The sequence below is a fragment of the Peromyscus californicus genome, unplaced genomic scaffold (assembly GCF_007827085.1).
Source record: "Peromyscus californicus insignis strain IS unplaced genomic scaffold, ASM782708v3 Scaffold_7__1_contigs__length_154581171, whole genome shotgun sequence".
Lineage (NCBI taxonomy): Eukaryota > Metazoa > Chordata > Mammalia > Rodentia > Cricetidae > Peromyscus > Peromyscus californicus.
In genome coordinates, this window is record NW_026294595.1 from 87,306,931 (window position 1) to 87,329,792 (window position 22,862).

Below are 22,862 nucleotides of genomic sequence, written 5' to 3' on the forward strand. Positions count from 1 at the left end.
GCTTATGTCCATCACGACAAGATGCTGTATATAAGTGTGGAGTCAAGACTAACCACAAAATTGATAAGAGCAGAGCAAAAGGTTTTGATATGTCATGCTGTTTGTTATCCCCTCTCTATCCCCCAGTGTTAGGAGGCCATAGTTCATGCTGGTACAGAAGTTATTGGGCCCATTTCTAGGCTCAAAGAATATGTATGCATTTGAGGCACTGGATCATTAATTCTGAAATTCAGGTAAATTCTAAACTTGGATCAGCATTTGGAGATAATCTTCACTAAGCTGGCATGGAAAAAACCCCCATGGGGAAAATAAAATGTAAAGTTGCCAGGGTAGCAAAGAGTGGAGACATAGTTGTTCAGGATGCTGGGCCGAGGCGTCTCTCTATCCTCTGCAGCTGCACTATGGACTGCAGAGCAGAGTGAAACATTCTATTTTAGAAAGTCAACACCATAGCCTCCTCTGCGTGGCTGACCCAGCAATCACAGCTGAGTTATCTGTACCCATAAAAAAATAAAATAAAATCTGGAAATTTCGGCACTTAAAAAAAGAGCTCTGAAAAATTTTAAAAACAAGTCATAATTTTAGAAAACAATCGAGATAAATACACAGAAAAGCAGTATGTTCTGCTCAATTTCCTCATAGCAAAGATATGAAAACAGCAATATTTAGGAGCAGGCCCACCATGAATTTCCATCTCCTGCCCCTCCCACACCCAGAGAGCAGGACTTAGGCAAGTCAGTCAGGGAAGGGTCTTCTGAAGCAAACTCCCCAGGCCCATTTTTAATTATCATCTTTGGAACAAAGCTTCAGTCTGTCTTGACACCCCCTGTTTCCCCCATGTATCCCAAGCCCAAGCCTGAAAGGAACAACAGCTAAAGAAAGAAGCACATACTGTCAGCTTCCATCTTTTCGAACAGCTATACTAGCTAGCCTCTGGAGAACAGGGGTCATTTACACCCCCCCACCCCGGTCCTCTAGACCTTCTAGTCTTTATTTCTGCCTTCTTCCTACTATTTTACTTCATCACTTCAGATCCTTACATGTTCTCCAGCCAGACAGTAGTAATTGGTGAGTGGGACACTTGCCCCAGGTTCCTACTCGAATGAAAATTCCAGTGCCCCACTGGGATCAGGGACTCTCTGGCATTAAGATAAATTTTGTTTACTCAAATATCCAAATTGGTGTTTTTGCTAATCTTTCACAAAACAGAAGCAAGCTCTTTTCTCTAGTTCAACCAGTTCTCTCTGCAAATATATAATTTAAACTCTGGTAGCTATTAAAAAATGAATTACATGATCAAAGAAATTGTCTAATAAATAAATGGAAGGGTTTCTATTCTCTTAGGGTTCCTTGAATTCCAAGTGTGCTTTACTGGTAAAAGGTAAGCGAGCATTAGAAAATATTGCCCTTAAATCCACATATCCAACAATTTACAGTTATGATTCCTCCTGATGCAGAATCCTGTTTCTATAACTTATCTTAGCACCCACTCTGCCATATCAATTACTTATCTTGAATTCTGCAAAATCTCTCATGAAAACATATCAATGTACTATAAAAAGCTCAGATACCCAAATTCTTCTTTTTATCCTCTCTTAAAGTTTAATAAATACGTTTTATTTTGCCTTGAAATTTTTAAAAACCCAAACAAAAACACCCCTGTTCATCAGAAAGTCATGCTTTCTAAGATGGTTATGGTCATTTGACAAAGCTGCCCTACCAGCATTTCAATGTCTACAGCAAGAATGGCAAGAACCCCAGGGTGTAACAACCAGCAAAGCTAAATGTTCCCAGGGTTACAAGACACCATCAGGACCACATAGGCAGACTGGTCTCATGTACAGTTTTCACTTCAGCAGAGGATGGCATCGTCACAGAACAGGCAACTACATGAAAGCTACAGCAAGAACTACCAAGTGGAGGATCTGAGAGGATCTGGAGCTTTTAAAAATTCTGTGCACTTTTTCACTTGAAAATGTTTCTATGGGGATATGAAGAAATGTAAAAAGCTAGTTAACCTTAATGTCTCTTCTTAATTGTTGGTATTAACATTTAATTGTTCTGTTGGGTCACTTTGGGAGATATCACAAGAGAAACAAAAGAATACCAAACTAGCTTTTTTCATTTTTATTATGAATTCCAGCCTTATGGATGAGCAGAGCTGGAGTTGCATAATATTACCAGAAGTCTGAAGCATCTGGAAGCTTGAATGAAGGCAAGGCTGCACACTTGTACCATCTCATCAAGTTGAAATCTAAGGACACAAGTTATCTAGACCATATCAAGAGGAAAAAGGAGAAACTTTGGAAAAGAACTTTCAACATCTTGAAGGGGGGAAAAATCTGACAAAAAAATAAATAAATAAAAGCAAAGCCCAAGTCCACAGACAAGCTGTTCTCCAAGTTGCAGAGCAGTGGAAGAACAAGCTGCCTGGCTGGGATTTCTAAGTGTGCAGCCACCTCTCAGCTCTACAAGACTGAAATGTGTGGTGCAGTAGTATTTTATTTTTAAAGTAGCAGAAGCACAGAGGATGGAAATGCCCTGAACACTTAACAAGTGAAAGGCTCAGATCATTACAAATACAGCTGGAGTCAGTTGTCCATGCAAAGTACATATATATTAAGGAGGGAAAAACATACCCATTCCGAGAGGTCACTGAGCTAGCAAAGTAAGAAACAAAACAGTGAATGGATATTTTAGTGAGCACAGGATTTTCTGAAAGCTTTCAACTCATTTGAGGAATTGACTGAAGCTTACTACAGAAAACAGAAACAGAATACAATGAGAACCAAGGGGGTAGAGAGATGTCTAACCTGTCGACTATTTTATCTTAGCTAGAATCAGAAGTGGCACTGTATGTTAAAGTATGCTGTTGTTTTTCATTTGTTTAGTGTTGATGTCACTAAGAAACAGCAAACACATGAAGTGTTACAGTCTTATTCTGAATTTCCCATGATGCTATTCACATTAGAAAAATCTACCCAAGAAAAATGGCCAGTCCTTATACCAGGCAATTTAGAATTATTGTAATGAATTAATCAGCTTTTTTTCTTTAATTAAAGAAGGTTTTTACTGTGAAGTAAGTAATGGCTTCAAGATGGAATATGTTAAGTAAGTACCATGTTATCAAAAAGACTAGTCCAAAAAATGAAATGTAAGTTAATAATTCATTTCTTCATATATATAATCTTACCACAGACGCATTGAAATTCATCCATCAGCACAAAATCCCCAAATCACATCATAACTTGTGGAAGAACAGTGAGAAAGAGAAAATAAATACATTTTGACAATTTGGTGTGTGAAAAACAAAATCATAGAAACCTTACTTTGTAATCCTCACATTTATAACAACATTTAATTTCTCAAAAATAATGGTTGGCTATTTGAAGAAACAAATCTTGTGAAAATGATGCAATAATTTTCCTTCTGTAAGGATTTTCCAGGAGAACCATGTTTCCTAAAGGTCAAAGTATATAATCAACACTTACTCCCTCAGAGATGCTGTCCTGGGTGGACTTTGGAAGGTTATCTTTGCCCACACCAAAGCAGAAAAAGAACCAACACATTTATTCATTCTGTCTAAATATAGGAGTCAAACTATTAAGCACAATGGCTGATATGAACAGGTCAACATTTCCATAGGGACTTAGCGATGGGCTACAGCCGACCAGATATTCCAGAGGAGGAAGGTGTTGACACCTTCCCATTTGAACTTGATATATCAAATCATCAGGGATTGAATATCTAAATAACGTCCTCTTTCAGAGATGTTGCAACTGAAGTCTCAGATCTGTAAGAGATTTGCCTAGAATTACATTTCTTAGTTGCAGCTTTAGGACCAAACCTAAACCTTCTGTCTCTTGCTTTGCCATCAACACAAGCTGCCTGCCACAAGCAAATATGTAAGGGGAATTCTAATGTAGGGCAGATTTAAAGAGCAGGTTTTGACAAGCATTTGCAGGTAAGAGCAATTTACTAAGAGATTTGTTATTGCGTGGACACAAAAATATTATTGGTTTCATAATAGGAGTTGATCACCACCTATAGATTAAAAAATGAATGGGGGCAGCTTTCAGAATCTGTTACTGATTTTCTCCCTTCTAAATAAAAAGCAAGGTCAAGTCAAACTAATTAATAATTGAATGGAATGAGACATGCTACCATTGCAGTATGAGATCTTCAGTTAAGAATGGAATGATGTGATGTCCTGGTTTTACAAACTGAGTGATGGAGGGGGCTGTCCTTGGATTGATACTCTAGAAGGCAACAGCCCTGGGAAGGCAATGAGGGTCCCTGACAAAGTCACCAAAGCAAGGTTTTGAACAGCTCGGAATAGTAGCTCTTTACTAACATGTACAAAGAAAGTTCATATTTTCATACCTACTGTGGCTATTCCGGTGTAGCATACCTGTCTTGCTCTAGGGCTTTGGTGTACATATAGGCAAGCTAGGATTATACCATCATATGAACACAGGTAACCTTGTACTTTTTTTTCAAAAAGAAAACCTTATAAAGTATTCCAAAGGCATAATGAATTACCTATTATTGGAGGTAAAACATTAAACAATTTATTTCTCTTTTTTAAAGGTGTAATTTTTTTTTTTTGGTTTTTCGAGACAGGGTTTCTCTGTGTAGCTTTGCGCCTTTCCTGGAACTCGCTTTGGAGACCAGGCTGGCCTCGAACTCACAGAGATCCGCCTGGCTCTGCCTCCCGAGTGCTGGGATTAAAGGCGTGCGCCACCACCGCCCGGCCTAAAAGTGTAATATTTTTAACATTATAAATGGGTATCAAGCTGATTCACAATTATGTACCCATTTCCTCCACAGGTCTTGTTCTCTTCCTAATCAAGTGCATTCTCAATCTGAATTTTTCCTTTGACAATTAGAAAGGGATCAGAAAGATCTCAAACTCAGAGGCTAAAACTAGATGATGGGTTGGGGTGGTTCCTTTGCTTCTGTAATACAGAGATGTCTATGGAGATCTAGGGACCCAGGAAGAAGGTGGAAAATATTCATTTAGCCTTCTTTATTCTGGAGAAGTTCCCTAAGTCTGGGAACAACAAGAGTTCTGCCATTAAAGGAAAGTCTTCTGAAAACTTTCATCAGCAACTGTGTGATTTGTTGTTTGCTACCTGGTAGCATCAGAGGTAGCAGATTCCTTCTTGTTATGCAATTTCCTATAACTTTATGTGATAGCTGCGTGTCCTGAACTTGGCTGTAAGGTAAAAAACTACAGCAAAGAATTGTGCTTTAAGGTCTTTTGCATGAATAGCATAATCTATGTTCTCATTGGTTGTTTACAAGGTCACATGATCCTTAGTGACAGTCCCTAGCTTTTCAACAGGCACAGATGTGCATTCTTCAAGAAGGGTCAGTGCATGATAAACATGCCACATCACATGTGAGAATTTCTCCAGCAAATGTTCTGTGGGTAGTATTCCTCACTCTAAGGACAAGGACAAATGAAAGGAACCTGAAACTCACTTTAGAGTAAATGGCTATTGTGTAAGTAACACATAGAAATAGAGAAGAATCCCTTTGAGGGTATTTATGATGAAGGTTCTTGCAGAGATACTATCTTTCCAGGTCACATTTCCAATCAATGTTAGAAGGTTGAATGTATTAGCATACAAGATGTTTAAGCTTATAAAGTCAAACATAATTTTAGGCTTCCAGGTTATGGATAAAATTAACGTTCACATTGCAACCATAGCCTTACTTACATATAAGTGCATGCATGTGTGTACATACATATGTACATACGCATATACACATATACATATTTAATCTCTCCTTTTAGTTGTACAGGCTTGACATTGACGAAGTCAGAACCCTTAACAGAAAAAGTGCAGGTGGTGAATGTGTTAAACAAAGGCTTTCATTTCTAGAGGCATTGTGTCATTTAATGTCAGAACCCATTTGGAGTTGGGCAGCACTACATTTGATATGTACCTGGTCATTTCATAAGAGAATCCTTCCTTTGTCACAGTGTGAATTTTCTTTAAAAAAAAATCTGTGATAGGAGAAAGTGGAGAGATGAAGGGAGGAGCTGTACTCTGACAGGCAGTCATGAGCACTGACCTTTGCTTATCACTCTGTGTGGAAGGGTACATTTGGGGGAGGTGGGAATTAAGGCACAAAAAAGACAAATAATTTATTCTAGAGACCACCTGATCAGGATAGGCAGGACTGACAATATAACTGTGTGATTCTTAGGGGTGTTGCTATACTGCAAACTAGTTATTTTTGGACAGTGAAGGGATTGGGACTTGGAGGGAAATGGACATTGTTCTTGGCTCCACATCATGCTAAATACTCATGAACATTCCATAACCTAGAGGTCAATAAAAAAAATCTGAAAAATTTTAATATTTGCATGCAAGCATTTATCTCAAACACCCACCATAGAGTTGGCCTCATGCCAATGTTCTATTCTTTGGTAATTTCCCCCAAATAAAATTAGACAGGATTAGATCAGGAGGAGAAGATGCACAGGTGAGATCAGCTTGGGAACTCTCTGAAAGGCACTGCACGTCTCTGACCAGAGGCCCTTATAATTAATTCTCCCTTTCAACATACAGCTGGCTCTCACATGTCACTTTTTGCAACTAAGGACATTTCAATAATAATTCTCCACTGTTAAATTTGACCAGGTACTTTGTTAGCAAGAGAAATTGCTGCAGAATGGTTAATCCTTGGGAAAAAAAAAAAAAACTTCTGTACACTCCTCATTCAAAAGAGCAAACAACCGAAATAGTTTTTTAAAATGCCCAATTGCTACACAGCAGTGAACAGGTGCAGCACACAAGGACCAATTTTTGACTAGAAGGGAAAAGAATTACACTCTTCAAGGCATTCTGTTTGGTGGCAGTCGTGATCATTACTGAAAGTAATACTTATTTAAAAGCAGTAAATGGCCATTTCCAAACAGAATGGCATGTCATCAAAAGGAGGCAGCATCCTGCTCACACATCCCCAGGCTCCCCTGAGTCTCATTATGCTCTGTCGTGTTAGCTCACTTCCTTCTTTATTTTTCCTTTTTATTTTTTAAACTTCTTTTTCTTCCCTGCTGAGTATTATCTTCTAAAATCAAATTAACAGCTAATAGTAAATGTGCACAGTCACTTCAGGAAAGCAAAACAAACAGACTCGAGAGATTATATAAAAATAGCATTTCTCACACTAAAGACTAAGAGCCCAGATGGAAGTGTGAGAGGATTGCAAGCAGGTTCTAGTGCCTGAAGCTGTTATCCAGGTAACTGTTTCGCAGAGTCATCAAATGGATGCTAAAACTATAATAATTTTGAGAGCACCATTCCCATCTTTGATCCATCTTAAAAAATAATTCTTCTCCTTCTATCTCTAAGATTGCCAGTGAAGATCCTTAATAATAACAACAATAATAAGATAGGAAAAAAATCATTGGATCTTGTTTATATTTGGTAAAATATTACAAAAGGTAGTATGATAAATTTTGGAGACAAAATCAATGTTGTGCCCGTTATTGAATAGATAATTAATAATAAAATGTCATGGATCATTTGTTTTGAATGAGTTTTCAAAAGAGTAGAGTCCTTCAATGATATTCAACATATAACTATCTAAATATTATAAAGAATAGATGCACTTTAAAAATACAACTATATTAAACAAACTTCTGCTATAACATAGCTGGTAATTAAGGAGGCCTTGTTTAATATATTCTAGAACTAAAGTTTCATTTTTTTAATTGTCTTTTTATTTTTCTTGGAATATAAGTTGTTACTGGTCCTTATTTAAGACAAAGTAAATAATAAGACTATGGATCAAATTCTCTTCAACAAAGTAGTTTACTTTCTTATTTATAGAATTCTCTGAGTGATTCAAACTAAATGATAAACGCCAAGGAACCCTTTGGAATATTTTCTTTGAACATAACAGGATAAGACAATAGCCAAGGTATCACTCTAGGCATCCATTTCAACCCAGCTCTCTTTATTCTGGGTCTACTGAGTGGTCAGGTTTGAGCAGAGGAGGTCTTATTTGACACCAACCATGGCGATACTTAAAATCAGTCAGGTTTCTCATCAAAGATATCTGGACATGGTGAATCTTGGAAAAAGAATAAGCAAGTATTTTCTTGCTGTTTCATCAAACTGGCAATGCCTGGGGTGTACATGGAGATGTGGGGTGCTGAGGCTAATGCAAAGAGGAGAAGGAAGAGGAAGTGAAGTGAAGGGAGGAGAAAAGAGGATCTCATGTCAATGCTCTGAAGAACAGAGAAAAGTTAATAGCAAGTTATTTTCTAATCAGAACAATGAAGATCCATAAACCTTTGGCATTTATGATCCTGGAGATGTAGACACTAGCTATATAGGCAAGAACATTCTGGCTCTAAGCCTTTAGAGGTCTTACCTAAGATCACATTAAGGTCTGGAAAATGACCAAAATGTAAACATGAACTCAATCATGTTGATGGTCACTGTTTCATCAACCACAAATGTATTGTGAATGATTTTATCAGTGTCAAATTAGAATAAACTATGCTTCTTAGGAACTGCAAACTGCTCCTCCCCATGAGCAGTATGTTCTCTGGGACAGGAGAAAAATTAAAACGTGCAATGAGAGTGCATAGAGAAGAGAACAGCCGTAGAAAAGTTTAGTGTCTCTTCCATGAAACACACTTGTAGGGTCAGTGGAAGCTTCTGGGCTGATCTAATGTCTAAACTGGTTCCTTGAAGGATAAGGAGGGATTACACAAAGGAAGAGAGAGGAGGAGGGATGCTGTGCCACACTAAGGAAATAGCTGGTAGGTAGGATCAGAGGCAAAGAGGACTGGCGTGTTGGAGGCAGTGGGAGGAGTTTAATGTGTCTGGGACACTGAGTGCTGGGTGGGATGTAGTGACAGATGAGGCAGAGAGATGAATAGGGCCCACCAAATACTGTAGGACTTTCAGCTGTGTTGGGGAGTTTGGAATTCATCTCAAAGCACTGGGGAATTTAAAACAAGGGAACACAATTAATTGGGCATGAGTTTTAGAAAAAAATTCATGACTGTTGAGGGGGAAGACTGGGAGGAGGCAGTCAGTACCAAAGGAATGACAACAGTCAGTAGGCTGTTGCAGGATCCCAGAAGACAGAGTGTCATCAGGTGGAGCATGGGGAGTGAGGATGGAGCAGGGATAATTGGATTTGAATATCCAGGCACTACAGTTATAGAATTTGATGATAAATAGTCATAAATGAGTAGGTCATTAGGGGATAGGAAAATTAAAAATTATTCTGAAATACCTGGGCAATCAACTCCCTGGCTAAAGAACCTTCTGGAAGGTAGCAGAGCACTCTACTCAGTTTAACAGTTGTGACAACAGAGTCTTAAGAAAGTACTGTATTTGCTTGTCATCAATGAAATCAGCCAGAATTCTACAGGAGATCTCTCTCAACTGTTGTAACATGGTTGTGTTCTACCTAGAGTCATAAAATCTCAGTGAGATTCTCCATGGAAAAATCACCTGCCTTACAGGCATTTTTAGTCTCAAGGTGCTCTTGGCCTCTCCATGTTCTCAGGTAGACTTGGGGGTAAGAGGGGAAGAAGGGATCCTAGCCAGTGTTAGTGGTGTGCTCATCTATTTTTTGAGGGGAGCTGGTCATTTCAAAGGAGAAAGAATTAGAGTTGCTGAGTAAGAGGTATCTAAACTTGGATGAAAGGTTTCCTATCTCTCCATGGAGGTTTTCCAGTCCTAAACTGGAAGGATAAAATGCCAAATATGCTTTGTGACTGTGAGGTGTCCAATGCAAACCCAGGGCACGATTCACATACTCACCCCTTCTCCGCCATTTTCAACGGTGTTCGCAAGCATTTCTTGCAGTGCTCTGACAGATAAGGACTGTTCCAGCACGAAATTGCAGACACAGAGATCTGGAGGAATGTACTGTGGAAATAAAACCAGAGTGAGGATGCCTGCTCATACCAGCCAGGGATCAGTCACACAGTGGCATCATAAAGGCACTGGCATCTACAAACTAAAATGACAGCTGCCTGGATGGTTCGAAATGTAACAAGGCAGCTTTCCCTTATTCAGCTTAGGATGGGGTTTAAGTTGGATTGTAAAGGATGAAAGGAAGCAAAGCTTCAAGGGAGCAGTGGCTAAAATGTCAGGATCAGCTTGAATGAAGCCTGGTGGTACGTAAGGGTGAAGAGCACACACAGCCCTGTTGAAGAAGGGACAGGAAGGAAAGAAAAGGCTCATGTAAACTCAAGACTAAGTGAAACCAAAGGAAGAAATCCACTGACATCTCATCCACGAGAATTCACAGGACAGAACTAGATAAAAGTGTGGCTTTAGACTACCACGGCCAACATAGGAAATCTGCTTATTTGTGAAGAAAACCTAGATTTGATCATGCATAAAGAGGCAGCAAGGGGATTAAAAGCTATATAAACATAGGTCTGAACAAGGAAAGGTCCACATAAGAACTTATGACCCCTATAATAACCATTCTAATGTATTAGAGTCACTTAGCATGGATCAGTTATCATTATGACATTAGCATTTGTTCTGGATATTTCTTACCAATGGTTAAAGCACCTACCCTGAATACTGCTGGTAATAGCTAACACTCATCAAGTGAGCATGTTTTCTATGCCAGGCACTCTTCTGAATGTTCTGCATACATTAACACACCTAGTCTGTTAAAGCACCCAGTAAGATAGGCACTCCTAATGCCCCAGTCAATAGCCCAGGAAACTAAGACATAGGATATTCAGGTCATCTGCGAAAGTACTGTATTTGGCTAAGTCAGATTCACACGGAGACTGTCTCTAGGGTTCATGTGTTTAACCCTATACTGTTCCCTGTACTAATGAAGACAGTAAAGATTTTTTCCCTACAATTAGAACATTTTAGATTAGCAAATATTTAAGTACTGCATTTCTGTAAATACAGTGTTTGATATTGAGGAAGTTATAAAAAACAAGGCCATTGCCCTTAGGACCTTACAATCCAGTTTCATCGTACTGTATTGTATTCCTTGGGAATACAACTTGTGACTGTCTTAAATGCCCATCCTTCCTTTGATAGTACATCAGCATGATGAGAACAGCACCAATGAGAAATGTGGGGCTGTGAGGTAGAAGATGGACATGAGATGTGGTGCTGGCGGAAGGAGTCTAAAGACAGTCTAGGTCTTTTTTTTTTTCCTGAGCAACCTGCTAGTACAAAACACTGGGTTCAGCCTTCAACATAAAGCCTGTTTAAAGAAAAATAATACAGATAACAAAATGTCTTAACTGACAGAGTCATGACCTCAATCACACAATCTTGAGCTCTCTCAAAAAGGAGTTAGCCATGAAATAACCAAGAGAACCACAGCTGTATCCAGGTAGCTGTGTCTGACAGTCAGAATATCCTTTGTGAGTCCATGTCCTCAAAGCTGATGTCAGGTTGTCTGTGCCTGAGCATTGCCCCACATGTGTCTTAATGCTGTGCATGTATCCTCAAAAGACCTTGCCTTTGATGCTTCTGATGGAACACTTCCCCCATCTTTGTGAGCTTTTCTAGAGAAACAGAAGGAAAAAAAATCCCTAAAAAGGAGATCTGGTTTACCATGGTTTGGGAGGGAAAAAGGGTCACTTTATCCCAAGCACGTCCCATATACCTCATAAATATTCATGAAACCTTTAAAACAGTACACAGCATAGAATCTACTGTGCTCTTATGCCTGCTTTGGGACAGCCCACTCCAAACTCTCTTTGGAGTGCTTGCTTTGCTAAGTAAACCACTTAAACTGTGCTCCTCAAATACAGTTTTCCTCTGAGAAGAACAGAAAAGCAGTTCCCCCACCCCTCACCGTCTGTTCTTCAGGATAGGAACCAGTAACTGATAGCTATTCCTAATGCTTCAAAACAGGCAAAGCTGTTTCCATGGAGTCTGATTTAAAGGTAAAGGTAGCCCTTTACTGAGAGTTAGGTAACTTCCCAGACGAGTGCTTTCCATTTAAAAAACAAAGATAATGGAACTGACTGTTTCAAATTACTTTTATTTTCACGTGTTTGTATATTTCTCATCTCTTTCCAACCTCAATGTTCTGAAAAATAAGAATTTGCTGTCCTAAATGTAAGATGATGTCCTATATGTTGGACCTACTGGGAATGTTTTCAATAAAGCTTTAAGACCCCATTGTTAAAGTATTAATCTAGAAATGGGCCACCCTATTCCAAAGGCTACTAGCTACGGTGAGTTCCATTTTGAAGTACTTTTCTACTAAGGCTTTGAGGGAATACTTTTCTGTTTCAGGTCTTTCTCCACAAGGTCTATCTAATCAGGCAATCTAAAAGCCGAGTTGTCACAGAATTCTGGTAGAACAGGAATTTCCCTGGTTCTCATCACAACAGTTTAACCAAGGAGAAAGTGTTAAGAACCTACAAAGAATATTATATTATTTTTATTTCACAGTTTTTTGCTTTGTTTTCAAAGTTCATTTCTAAAGCAGGTGATTAATTCATTTTCATGGAATTCAAGACAGCAGGCAGCTGACCTCACATCCAGTAGAACATGGGTAGTACTATTATAAGTAGTATGCAATTATATGACCCAGTATTTCCCTGGAGACTTTATGCTGTAAGCATATACCACCAAATACAGTATCTCAAAATATGCCATCTTAGGAAATTTTATAGAGCTGTGTCTACTTGGATTTCATGTCACCAGAATAGAAAACAGAAACATCCAGTCTTTCTTCCTACTTGACTTCTTTAGACCATGGGATTTGGAGATTTTCCATTCAGAAAGATCTGCAGTTAAAGTTTGTATTTGAATGGGGGCTAGTAACTTAAAGTCTCATTATATATGTCTTTAATCACCAACCTATGTCATCAATTCCCTTCACAGTCCCAACTATCTGAGACCTTTTCGTATGGGAGATTCCCTGATCTATCAACCATTTCTCTCAGTATGGTTTGCTTGGAGAGGAGATAGGAGCTCTTGTCTCTGCCATCATTCATTAAGCTGGAGGGTTGATGACAACATGGACAATTGGCATGCTATAATTGTATCTGTCCTTTCCCTCCAGGCACTAAAATAATCAAGGAAATACTTTCATGAGTGGTGTGAATAGGTACATTCAGGCAGGGGATGGTTTGCATCAGGAGGATGTATCAAAAAATGGGAGATCCTTACAGATCCCGATGGTTTTGTTTCTGTATCTCTAGCATGTGGTCCCTGCCTGCAACTCTTTGTATTTGGGAAAGTGATCCTGTCACTTTAATAGCACACAGAATAATGCGTGGGCAGTGTCGAGGGAGAGAAGGGAGTAACAGAAATATCTGGAGAAAAACAAAATGCAACTTGTGACATGAATGAGCACAGAGTCATCTGACCTGCAATACCCGCTGCCATCCTTAATTAAACTCCAAACTGGACTGAGTTCCCACCTCCGCACCCCTGAAGAATGAGCAAAGGCCACTCGCCCATCAAAGCTCATTTGTCTGCCTTCAGGAGAGTCTCTCAGGAGGCTAGCTCATTGTCTTGATGCTGGGGAGCCTGTGCCTCAGTCACTCTGTCTGCCAGACATCGGGCACATATTTGATGATTCTCGGCACGGAGAGAGACTCTGTTGACATCTGTTCTGAAATAGTTCCTCATCACTCTCCCAGGCCTGTCCTTAGCCTACATAAGCATTTCATTTCAAAGTGTCCTACAGAAAACCTTGAGACGCCAGGGCCCTGGAAAACCAGGAACAAGTCTTCATTTAGCCCCACTATGTGTAAAATTGCAAGGAGGTAGGTCTATTTATCCTCCATACTCTATAAATTTACACAACAGCATAATTTTTCTGAGACTTCTGCACCCTAGATGGTGGGAATCTGATGCCTCTATCAGTAGAGCATTTCACATTTCTTTAGTACCCCACAAGAGACATTCCGCATTGTAGTAGCACATACTAGTGAAGCCTTCAAGGAAGCAAGGCAAGGAGTCAATAACAAGGAGGAGAATCACCACCTCTCCCTCACAAAGTTAACCACAGTCTGTTTTCACTTGTCTAGGTTTTGACGTGCTGAAGTCTACCTATTTAAAAGGCAGTGGGCTCTCTGAAAAACCAGTCTGATTCTATTTAGTACCATAGTAGGTAAAGCAGGGCATGTTTGGTTCTCTATAATCTAATATCATCCAGATATGTATGGCTCATAGTAACTGTTGCTGTGGACAAATTGTATTGAGTCTCCCTGGCTGAGTCATTTCTCCAGACCTCCTGCTCAGGATTTAACAGATTTTTTTTCTCCCATTGTTATGATCTTTTATGACTTCCCTGTTCATTCATCTGTTTCACACGGCGCCATATCTCTGTGATGCACCCTTTATGTGAATAGATGGCCCTCAATGCTAGTTAGAATGCTCTGTGCAGAATGACACTGTTATAGGACGGCCCAAATTCAAATCTCTGTCCTAAAGGTTATGCACTAAGTGATGTGAAGCAAGTAATTTGGTTTCTCTTTTCCTTAGCTTCCTGTTTTGTAAAATAGTATCTCCTCAGATAAACATTTTAGGTTTGAAGAGCTTAAAAACTGAATGCAGGCAATGGACACTTGAGTTATGAAAGAGGACATAAAGCTAATTGTTTTTCTAGTTTTAACTCTTATATACTTTTCATTTTTTTGGTTGTGGATGAGTGCATAAAGTTACATTTGATGGTGCAAGTGAAACTTCCAATGTGAATCTCCACAGCTTCAGAATGGCTATTCTAATAGAAATTCACTGAGATGTACAGACTTTGGGTCTAGTTAATTTCAGTATATGAAGTTTTTGATTTGTAAGTTCTTTATAATAAAGTTTTAATATTTTTTAAAAGTTCAAAATTGGGGCCAGTGTTTAGTAAATACTTAATGTTAGACGATGTTCAATGAAGAAGGATGAGTTGAAGTATCAATAGCTAATTTAAATATTCATTTATTTGGAACTTCTGTTTTTGAAGTCACTATTTTGTATAGAAACAAAGCAAAGTCTCTAACCTTCAAGACTGTGATCTGGTAGCATGTTCAGGAAACAAAGGGATAATTTCCAGACTGTGAAACAAAGTATCCATATTTGAGTGAGGAAGGCTACCAGGTTAACCATGTTGAAGGTGGTGGAAGTAGGCAAAGGTGGCAGTGTGGGGTGGGAGGGAAGGGGTAGGCAGATGGGTGCATGAAGAGTTGATCCTTGTGAAAACGTTTTTTGTCAGGGTAGAGCTACCAAGACTAGGAAGTGAGCAGTGAGGTGAAAGAAAGAAGTAACGGTGTCTGGCACCTTATTTTCAAAGAAAACACAGATGTTATCTTTACAGCGATGGGTAGCATTAAAGAAAGTTATGTAGGAAGTAACATGATCTACTTTGTATCTTTGAAAAATCATTGCAGGTATGCTGTAAAGTGATATAGTCTAAGGGAAAGACAAATTAGGAGATTATTTTAGTAGGTAATGGCTTGAATTAAAGAAGTGGCAGGAGGGATGGAGATAATGGATTCATTCAGAAATTCTTGAAATAATTAGGAGAGGTGTGAATGGTGACTAATTGGATATGGGGAATAAGGAAAGAGAGGGTGACCGGGTTACCATTGGTGGGATAGGGTAGAAATAGTGAGCGATCAGTAAGACCAAGTCATGGTGAGACCCCAGTAACAACAGTTTCACTCAGGACGTTACCCACTGCAAGATGGACCAACAGATGACAGGAGATGGGTGCACTCTCTGTGATAATGTGGAGATATTTCCTAGATATCTGTAAAGATGCACTGATCAGGGAGAAGAGGAGGAATGTCAGAAACTGGTACATATTCCCACTCAAGGGAAATTACTAAAGTCCATCTAATTAATCTCCCCTCCTTTCCCAAGTTTATCACATAACCAGTAACTATTTAAGGAACATAAAAATATATATCTAGTGTTGTACTAGCTACTCTGTGAACCAAGAAGCCAAGTAAGACATGGTTCCTATCTTCTAATGAAAGTTTAACCAATTTGAAGAAGTCTTTCCTGTGCATGGTACTTTATAAACAAAACAAGTGCACACAAACACACACATGCATGCATATGCACATATATGCACACAGGCACACACACACTCCTCCTCCTCCTGCTATACTAAGAAGCTTGGTATATAAAGACTGGTATGAACCCTTTTGGGGATGTTGTGATTAAGGAAGTCACCCAGATAGGAGCTTGGTCAGAAGGGATAAAAATGTTTCTTTCTATCAAACAAGAAGACCTCTTGTACATAGAAAGGATTAAAATTTTTGTTTAATGAGTGGTTAAAGTGAGCTCTCTACCTTCTGTATTTTGTGTATTGTTCCTTTCTGTCTGAAAATCCCATTAACTGAAGTAGTAGTTTCCACGTTAAAGGACTGTTAAGAGATGAAGACTAGGGCAAGGGGTGGTTAAGATCATTAAAGACTGTTCCAGGAAGGGATTAATATAGTTCTCATGGAACCTGAGTTTCCACAAGAGTGGGTTGCTATAAAGAGAAGGACTGGCTTTTTCTTAATGTCTGTCCCATCCCACTGTGTGGTCTCTCTCATTTGTACCTCTGCCACAGTGCCGCCTGCCTTAGACTTTTACTAGAGCCAAATCAATGCAGATTCCAACCTCAGGCTTTCAGTTTCCCAAACTATGAACTAAATAAGCTTTTTTTTTTAATAGAGCCCCAGCCTCAGATATTTTGCTACAACAGTGGAAAACTGATGAATATATCCCCTTTTTACTCTATTATGCTGTTTGAGATTGCCTAGTCAAGGAACAAATCCAGCTGGTGTTCATTGTCCTGTATTTTAAATTGTGTAGACAAAGGAAGTCTCTTTCTCAAGGGGCACTATCTCTGCTGGTGCAACATTGGCCTCAGGTCCTAGTAACCTAGCTTCTATATCCACTGTGTGTATTCCATCTTGCAACACTGTTTCAAACAGGACTGATAGCCATGTCCTCAAGATGGCTCAAAGTGGCTCTATTCAAAGACATGAATAAGAATATTCTCCAAGCCTTCTTGTACAGAAAATCATTCTTTTCTTTTAAAAAATATGCCAAGTCAGTGAGACTCCATTAATACTGGAATCAATTTAGATAAGGCTGGTATCTCGTGGTACAGCATCAGGACACACAGGGATAGGTGCATAGTTTGTATTCAGGAGTTTTGAGTATATAGACATTATCTCATCCACCTACAGGAGACATGATCTCATTATGAACTTCCAATCAATTATTGATAATGCATAATTATTTGTACTGTGCTTATAAATCTAAAGCAGAACCAGTCATCAACCAAACACCACCATTCTACACCAACCAGATTTCTCTTAAATATTTATACAGTTAAATACTTTTCAAATTTAACTCTGTTGCCCCTAAAAGTTGTTGATAGCTTATAAAGAGAAGTATATGGTGAGTGTTTAAAGTCAAAGCTTTTGCTTAGCTTCTGGATTTCTAAAAAAAAAAAAAAAAGATGGTTAATTGTTTTATTGCCATGTTAGAAGTCAGTCAGTTGAGATATAGAGGAATTTGATAACATACATACAGGTAAGCAAAGCAAAGCAAAACAAAACAAAACATATATAATCCATCTACCTAGCTATCTATGTATCATCTGTCTGGCTATCCATCAATCAATCAATGCAATTTTATATGTATCAATGTACCTATCTACATAGCTTGAGCCAGACATTGAACTAAATGCTCTTTAAGTATTGTCATATTTAACTCTTACCTCAAAACATTTTGAGAGATGAGATTAAAATATTTTATACAAGAAGAAACTGAGACTCAGAAAGGCTGATAGGCTTCCTCTAGACCACATTTCTGGAAAGAAGATTTAACCCTTTTTGTAAATTTTATATTACTTAATTGCTATTTTAATTATATAAATTTGTGAGGCACAATGCAACAATTTGATTCCCCACCCCACTCTGTTTATATGATATGTAGAGAGCTAATCAGTGTAAATTAAAAAGCTTCATCTCCATAAACAATATATGTACATATATTGTTTTTTCGAGACAGGGTTTCTCTGTGTGGCTTTGCGCCTTTCCTGGATCTCACTCTGTAGACTAGGCTGGCCTTGAACTCACAAAGATCCACTTGCTTCTGCCTCCCAAGTGCTGGGATTAAAGGTGTGTGCCACCACCACCTGGCTACAATTTAAATTTTTATTAACTTGTAATAATTGTACTTATAAATTTGGCACAGGGTCACATTTCAAACATGTGTACTGATCAATTTAAGTAAAGTTAATATTTTCATTTCCTTACATGACTTTGTCTTGGAGACCTTAAGGAAGAGCTCCTGTCTTCCAGTTATTTATGAAATGTTACCATTTATCATGAACTATTATCCCCCACCACTATTCTGTTGGGTCATTTATATGTTGAATTTCAAACCCAGCTTTCCAACTCATTCTGCATCAGTATCCCAGAGGAGAAAAGGAACTTTTTAGAATTCTAATCTCACTGGGCCATCTCTCTCCCCAATCGCATGCTTTAAAATGAAGTTCAGAATTGCATATTAGTTTTTTTTTATTATCTCAGAAAGACTTGTCCACTATATAATTGTCACTGGGAATGTAAAAGCTGCAGACTGACGTTCTGGTCTGCTTAGAGCTTTAGAAAATTCCTGGCAGGTAAGATTATGCCTGGCTTTGTGAAGTTCTAAAATCTGACATCAGTTAACTAGGTAAACTTTCTATTTGTTCCACAAGGCAATTCAACTCTGCCGAGGATGGGCTAAGTTCCAAACAGGGACATATACTTGTAAATGCTAAGCCTGTCACATCCTGATTTGAAGCATTTCGAGGGAAGAGAGTTTGCCTGCTTCTGTTAAGACCTGTATGCTGTGAATATTGCTCTGTATAAACAAACACTGATTGGCCAATAGCCAGACAGGAAGTATAGGCGGGACTCACAGAGAGGAGAATTGAGGAAACAGGAAGGGAAGGGAGAGATTGCCTGGAGCTGCCACCAGGACAAGGAAGATGTAAGGTACCGATAAGCCACGAGCCACGTGACAAAGTATAGATTAATAGAAATGGGCTAAATATAAGAGTAAGAGCTAGATAATGATAGGCCTGAGCTAATGGCCAAGCAGTTTAAATAATGTAAGAGTCTGTGTGTTTATTTTATAAGTGGGCTCCGGAACTGGGGGGACTTGGCAGGAGCGGGAGAGAAATTTTCCAGCTACACCTATAATTTTGAAATCAAGTTAAAATGAACAAAACCTTAAGTTATTAAAATATTTAGCTATGGTAAAGGATAATGGGTCTTTTAAAATATATGTGCACATACATATATGTGTTTGCATGTATGTGTATATAGTATTCAAAAAAGTTGAATTCTAAGTTTTTACTTGGCCATTTCTGTTACATCGAAATGTACATCAAATTGAAACTCACAGCTAGAAGAATGCTTTAGTGGAGATAATCAGGAAGAAATCAAGGAAGTAAAGAAGTCTCCTTTTGGTGGCTGGGGAGCCCGCCATAGGAGTGCCATGCTGTCAGCAAAAGCCAGACTCCAGGGTCACTCTCTGGTTTGTGAGCTGTCCTGAGAATCAGGGCATCAAGCAAGTCTGGAAGTTGAAGCATTTCCTGCCCCACACCGAGTGCAGCTAACAGGTGTTGCACTGGCCTGAGTTCACTCTAACCAAGAGAGAATATTCAGATGGAAAGAGCTGGAATAGGCTAACCATGCCCAAGGGAAAGAGAACACTATCAAATGCCAGGAGTTGTTAATCCTTAATAAAAGAAAAGAAACTTGTGACAGTAAGCTTTAGTAAACACATACTTAGGAAGGATGTTTGTGGAAACATCTGAGAAAAATGCCACTGTTTCTGGGAAATAAGGGCTTCAAAATTCAGGGAAAATAAATTCCCACAACAGTCTTGCAGAGAAAAACTAATTGAACATGACAATAGAGGAAAAGCCACTCATAACTGTGTCTTTGGTCATGCTCAGATATTCCAGCCGTTTGAATCATACTGGTTGACAAAGCCATGGCAGTCCAGCTTCCTCCAGAGAGAATGTTTACAAACTTAGGTGAGGGTGATGTTTGTGACATCAGTTCCTCTTGGAAATGCCTGGGGATTTTTAAATAAAAGCTAATGTAAATATTATCTTGCTCTGATTATACTGCTACAGAGACATAGTTGCTTAAGAATCCCCTGGTGCTACATTTCCTATTTCAGGGACCTTTCTGCAGGAGACACTTGGAAAGAGTAAGCCATGTAATTGTGAGGTGGGTCTCTGACTCATATTCAAGAGATCCTGCAGAACAGGACCAATAAGCAAAAGCATGTCTCCGAGATGCCGATTCTCAATCTAGAGCCTTCTTTAAGTCACTTCACTTATCAAAGCACAAAAACTCACTTTAACACTAACCCTGTAAGGAGAGATCGTCTCTGACAAGGTCTCAGCTAGAAGGAACACTGATCTACCCTGAAAACCTGAATCCTGCCAAACACCCATTATTTCTGGCAGTTAGGGACAGTGTTATCAAGAGCCTGTGGAAATCAATGCTATAAACCTCATGTTCTTAAAAATAAGAAAGAGGGGAGAGAGCCAAGGAATTGGAAAAAAAAATGTTGGGCAGCTGGTTTATAAAATGCCTGCTGGGAAAAGCATAAGTGACAGGTTGGATGGTTGATTTGGTTCTCTATTGAGCCAACTTTTTCTTTCTGCCTGGCAGTACATGGCTGGCATGTTAAACAACTAAAGTGCCAATAGATGGCAACTTGAAACTTGTGGCATCGAGAGAGGCAAACTGTACTAATGAACAGCAGTAATATCTACAGCTGATGTGCAGAGATCCCTAAAGCACTGACTTTTCCTGTGGCTTTAAAATAAATAAAAATGTATAAATGAGTATAGAATATGTAAGGTGTAAAACTGAAACTTAAACCCGTGGATAGCACAGGTCTTACAACAGGCTTTATAGATGCCTAACAGGAACCTGACAACCCTGGCTTTCTAGCTTTCAGCTGGTGTTGGAATGAGACAGTCTGAAGGTGTTATTCTGAAGAGCTGGCACATCCAAGTAGCAGGAATTGGGATGGAAGAAAGGCAGAGTGTCCAATAAAAGAAAGGTTTATGAATAAATTAGGGGGTCTGAACATCCGCTAGGGAGGAAGGTGGGACACAGGGTGGTGGGATTAGGATAACAAAAGCTAGCAAACACGGGGAGATAGATAGAGCTAAGCTAAGTGAAACGGGGAGAGGCAAGGTCTAGCCTTAAGATAATGTTCATGTTTTAGCCTTAAACTTCCTTTCATGTTCACAGAAGGCACACTGTGAGCATCATTCCCTCTCCCACATATTCCTTTGCTATTTCACTTAACCTTGTGTCTTAGTCATAGTTCATATTGCTGTGATGAAACACCATGACCAAAAGAAACTTGGGGAGGAAAGGCTTACATATCCTGAATCATAGTCCATTAAGAGAAGCCAAGGAAGGAATTCAAATAGGTTAGGAACCTGGAGACAGGTCCTTCTGCATCAAAGCCACAGAGGAATGCTGCTTACTGGCTTCTATCCATGGCTTGCTCAGTTTGCTTTCTTATAGTACTCAGGACCACCAGGCCAGGGGTGGGCTAGGCCCTCCCACATCACTAATGAAGAAAATGACTCTAGGCTAGCCTATAATCTGATCTGGTGGGTGCAATCTCTCATCTGAGGTTCCCTCCCATCAGATGACTCTAGTTTGTGACAAATTGAAACTAGCCAGCACAACTCTCTTCTCTTCTGGGTAATGATGAAGCTGTTCTTACAAAATTCAGAAACCATGGTGAGATTTTTCTCTACTGTCACTGAGTGGTACCCAGCAACAGCCAATATGGGCGCTTGTGCATCACTAGGCCTTCTGGTTGCATAACGGAAAGAAGTTGGAGAATAACATGAGGTTCCCAGGAGGGCTGAGGAAGTGGCATGCTGGAGGGGGAGGCTAACCGAAGACAGAGACACTGCACTGCATTCCTAGCTGCATGGATTGTCAGTACTTCTTGCTGCTGGAGAGCATCTGCAGCACCAGGCTAGCCTGTGACTGCTGGGTTAGCTCCATGAAGCTCACAGATGCAGGACAGAAGTGGACGTGAAGCTTGGGGTAACTGAGGGCAGGAACAATAGCTTGGCTTTTCAATGTTAGGGTTCCTCCCAACCCCTGTTCCCCCCACTCTTAAATGGAACTAGAATTCCATGTTAGACATACTTTTTTCACCCCCTACGTGGTATTTTTGTTTTTAGAGAAGTAAGCATATGACTACAAACTGAGTTCTGGCCTTTGAGAAGTTGGCAAGAAACATGGGCAGATATTCAGAAAATTCACAGTGTTCCAAAGTCTTTGTGAAAATAAGCTTTGTACATATTTTTCTGAAAGATAGAAAAGTTCTGTTATCTTTCCAGAGATAACTCAGTTAACTACTCCTCAACAACCTCCTAGTAGCTCAGAAAAACCATCAGTTCTAGATATTTGCATTTTCACAGGGCATGCAGCATTCATCACAGATATTTAAAGTACAGCTGTTGTGCACAGTTAGCATTGCTAGACAGTGGCTGCAGGAAGTGGGGAGGGGTTTGTTATGATAGGAAAGAAGAGAGGTGGGTAAGGGACAAGTAACACAGAGAAAGTCGGGAAAAGTCATTTAGAAGTCTAATTACTTATAAGTGCACTAAAATATAATTTCATAAAAGGAAATTGAATGGAGGCATCCTACATGGAGAGATCATGCTCCTCCCCAAAGTTATAGTTAGAATTTTCTTTGGAAAAAAAAAAAGAAAAAAAAAAAAAAAGAATTTTCTTTGGGCCACCAACCAGCTCCCAAATAAAGACACTGAGACCTATTATGAATGTTCAGCCTTAGCTTAGGCTTGTCCCATGA

At 39.3% G+C, this 22,862-nt stretch overlaps 1 protein-coding gene across 4 annotated transcripts in view; it reads right to left on the minus strand.

Moving 5' to 3' along the window:
• Positions 1–22,862, minus strand: part of Ryr3 (ryanodine receptor 3) — a 521,392-nt gene that overhangs the window by 315,677 nt on the left and 182,853 nt on the right. For all 4 annotated transcript variants that reach the window (XM_052725780.1, XM_052725779.1, XM_052725782.1 and 1 more), the window contains exon 3: positions 9,807–9,914. In XM_052725780.1, the coding sequence (XP_052581740.1) occupies positions 9,807–9,914 (108 nt within the window). The remainder of the gene's footprint in view (positions 1–9,806; positions 9,915–22,862) is intronic.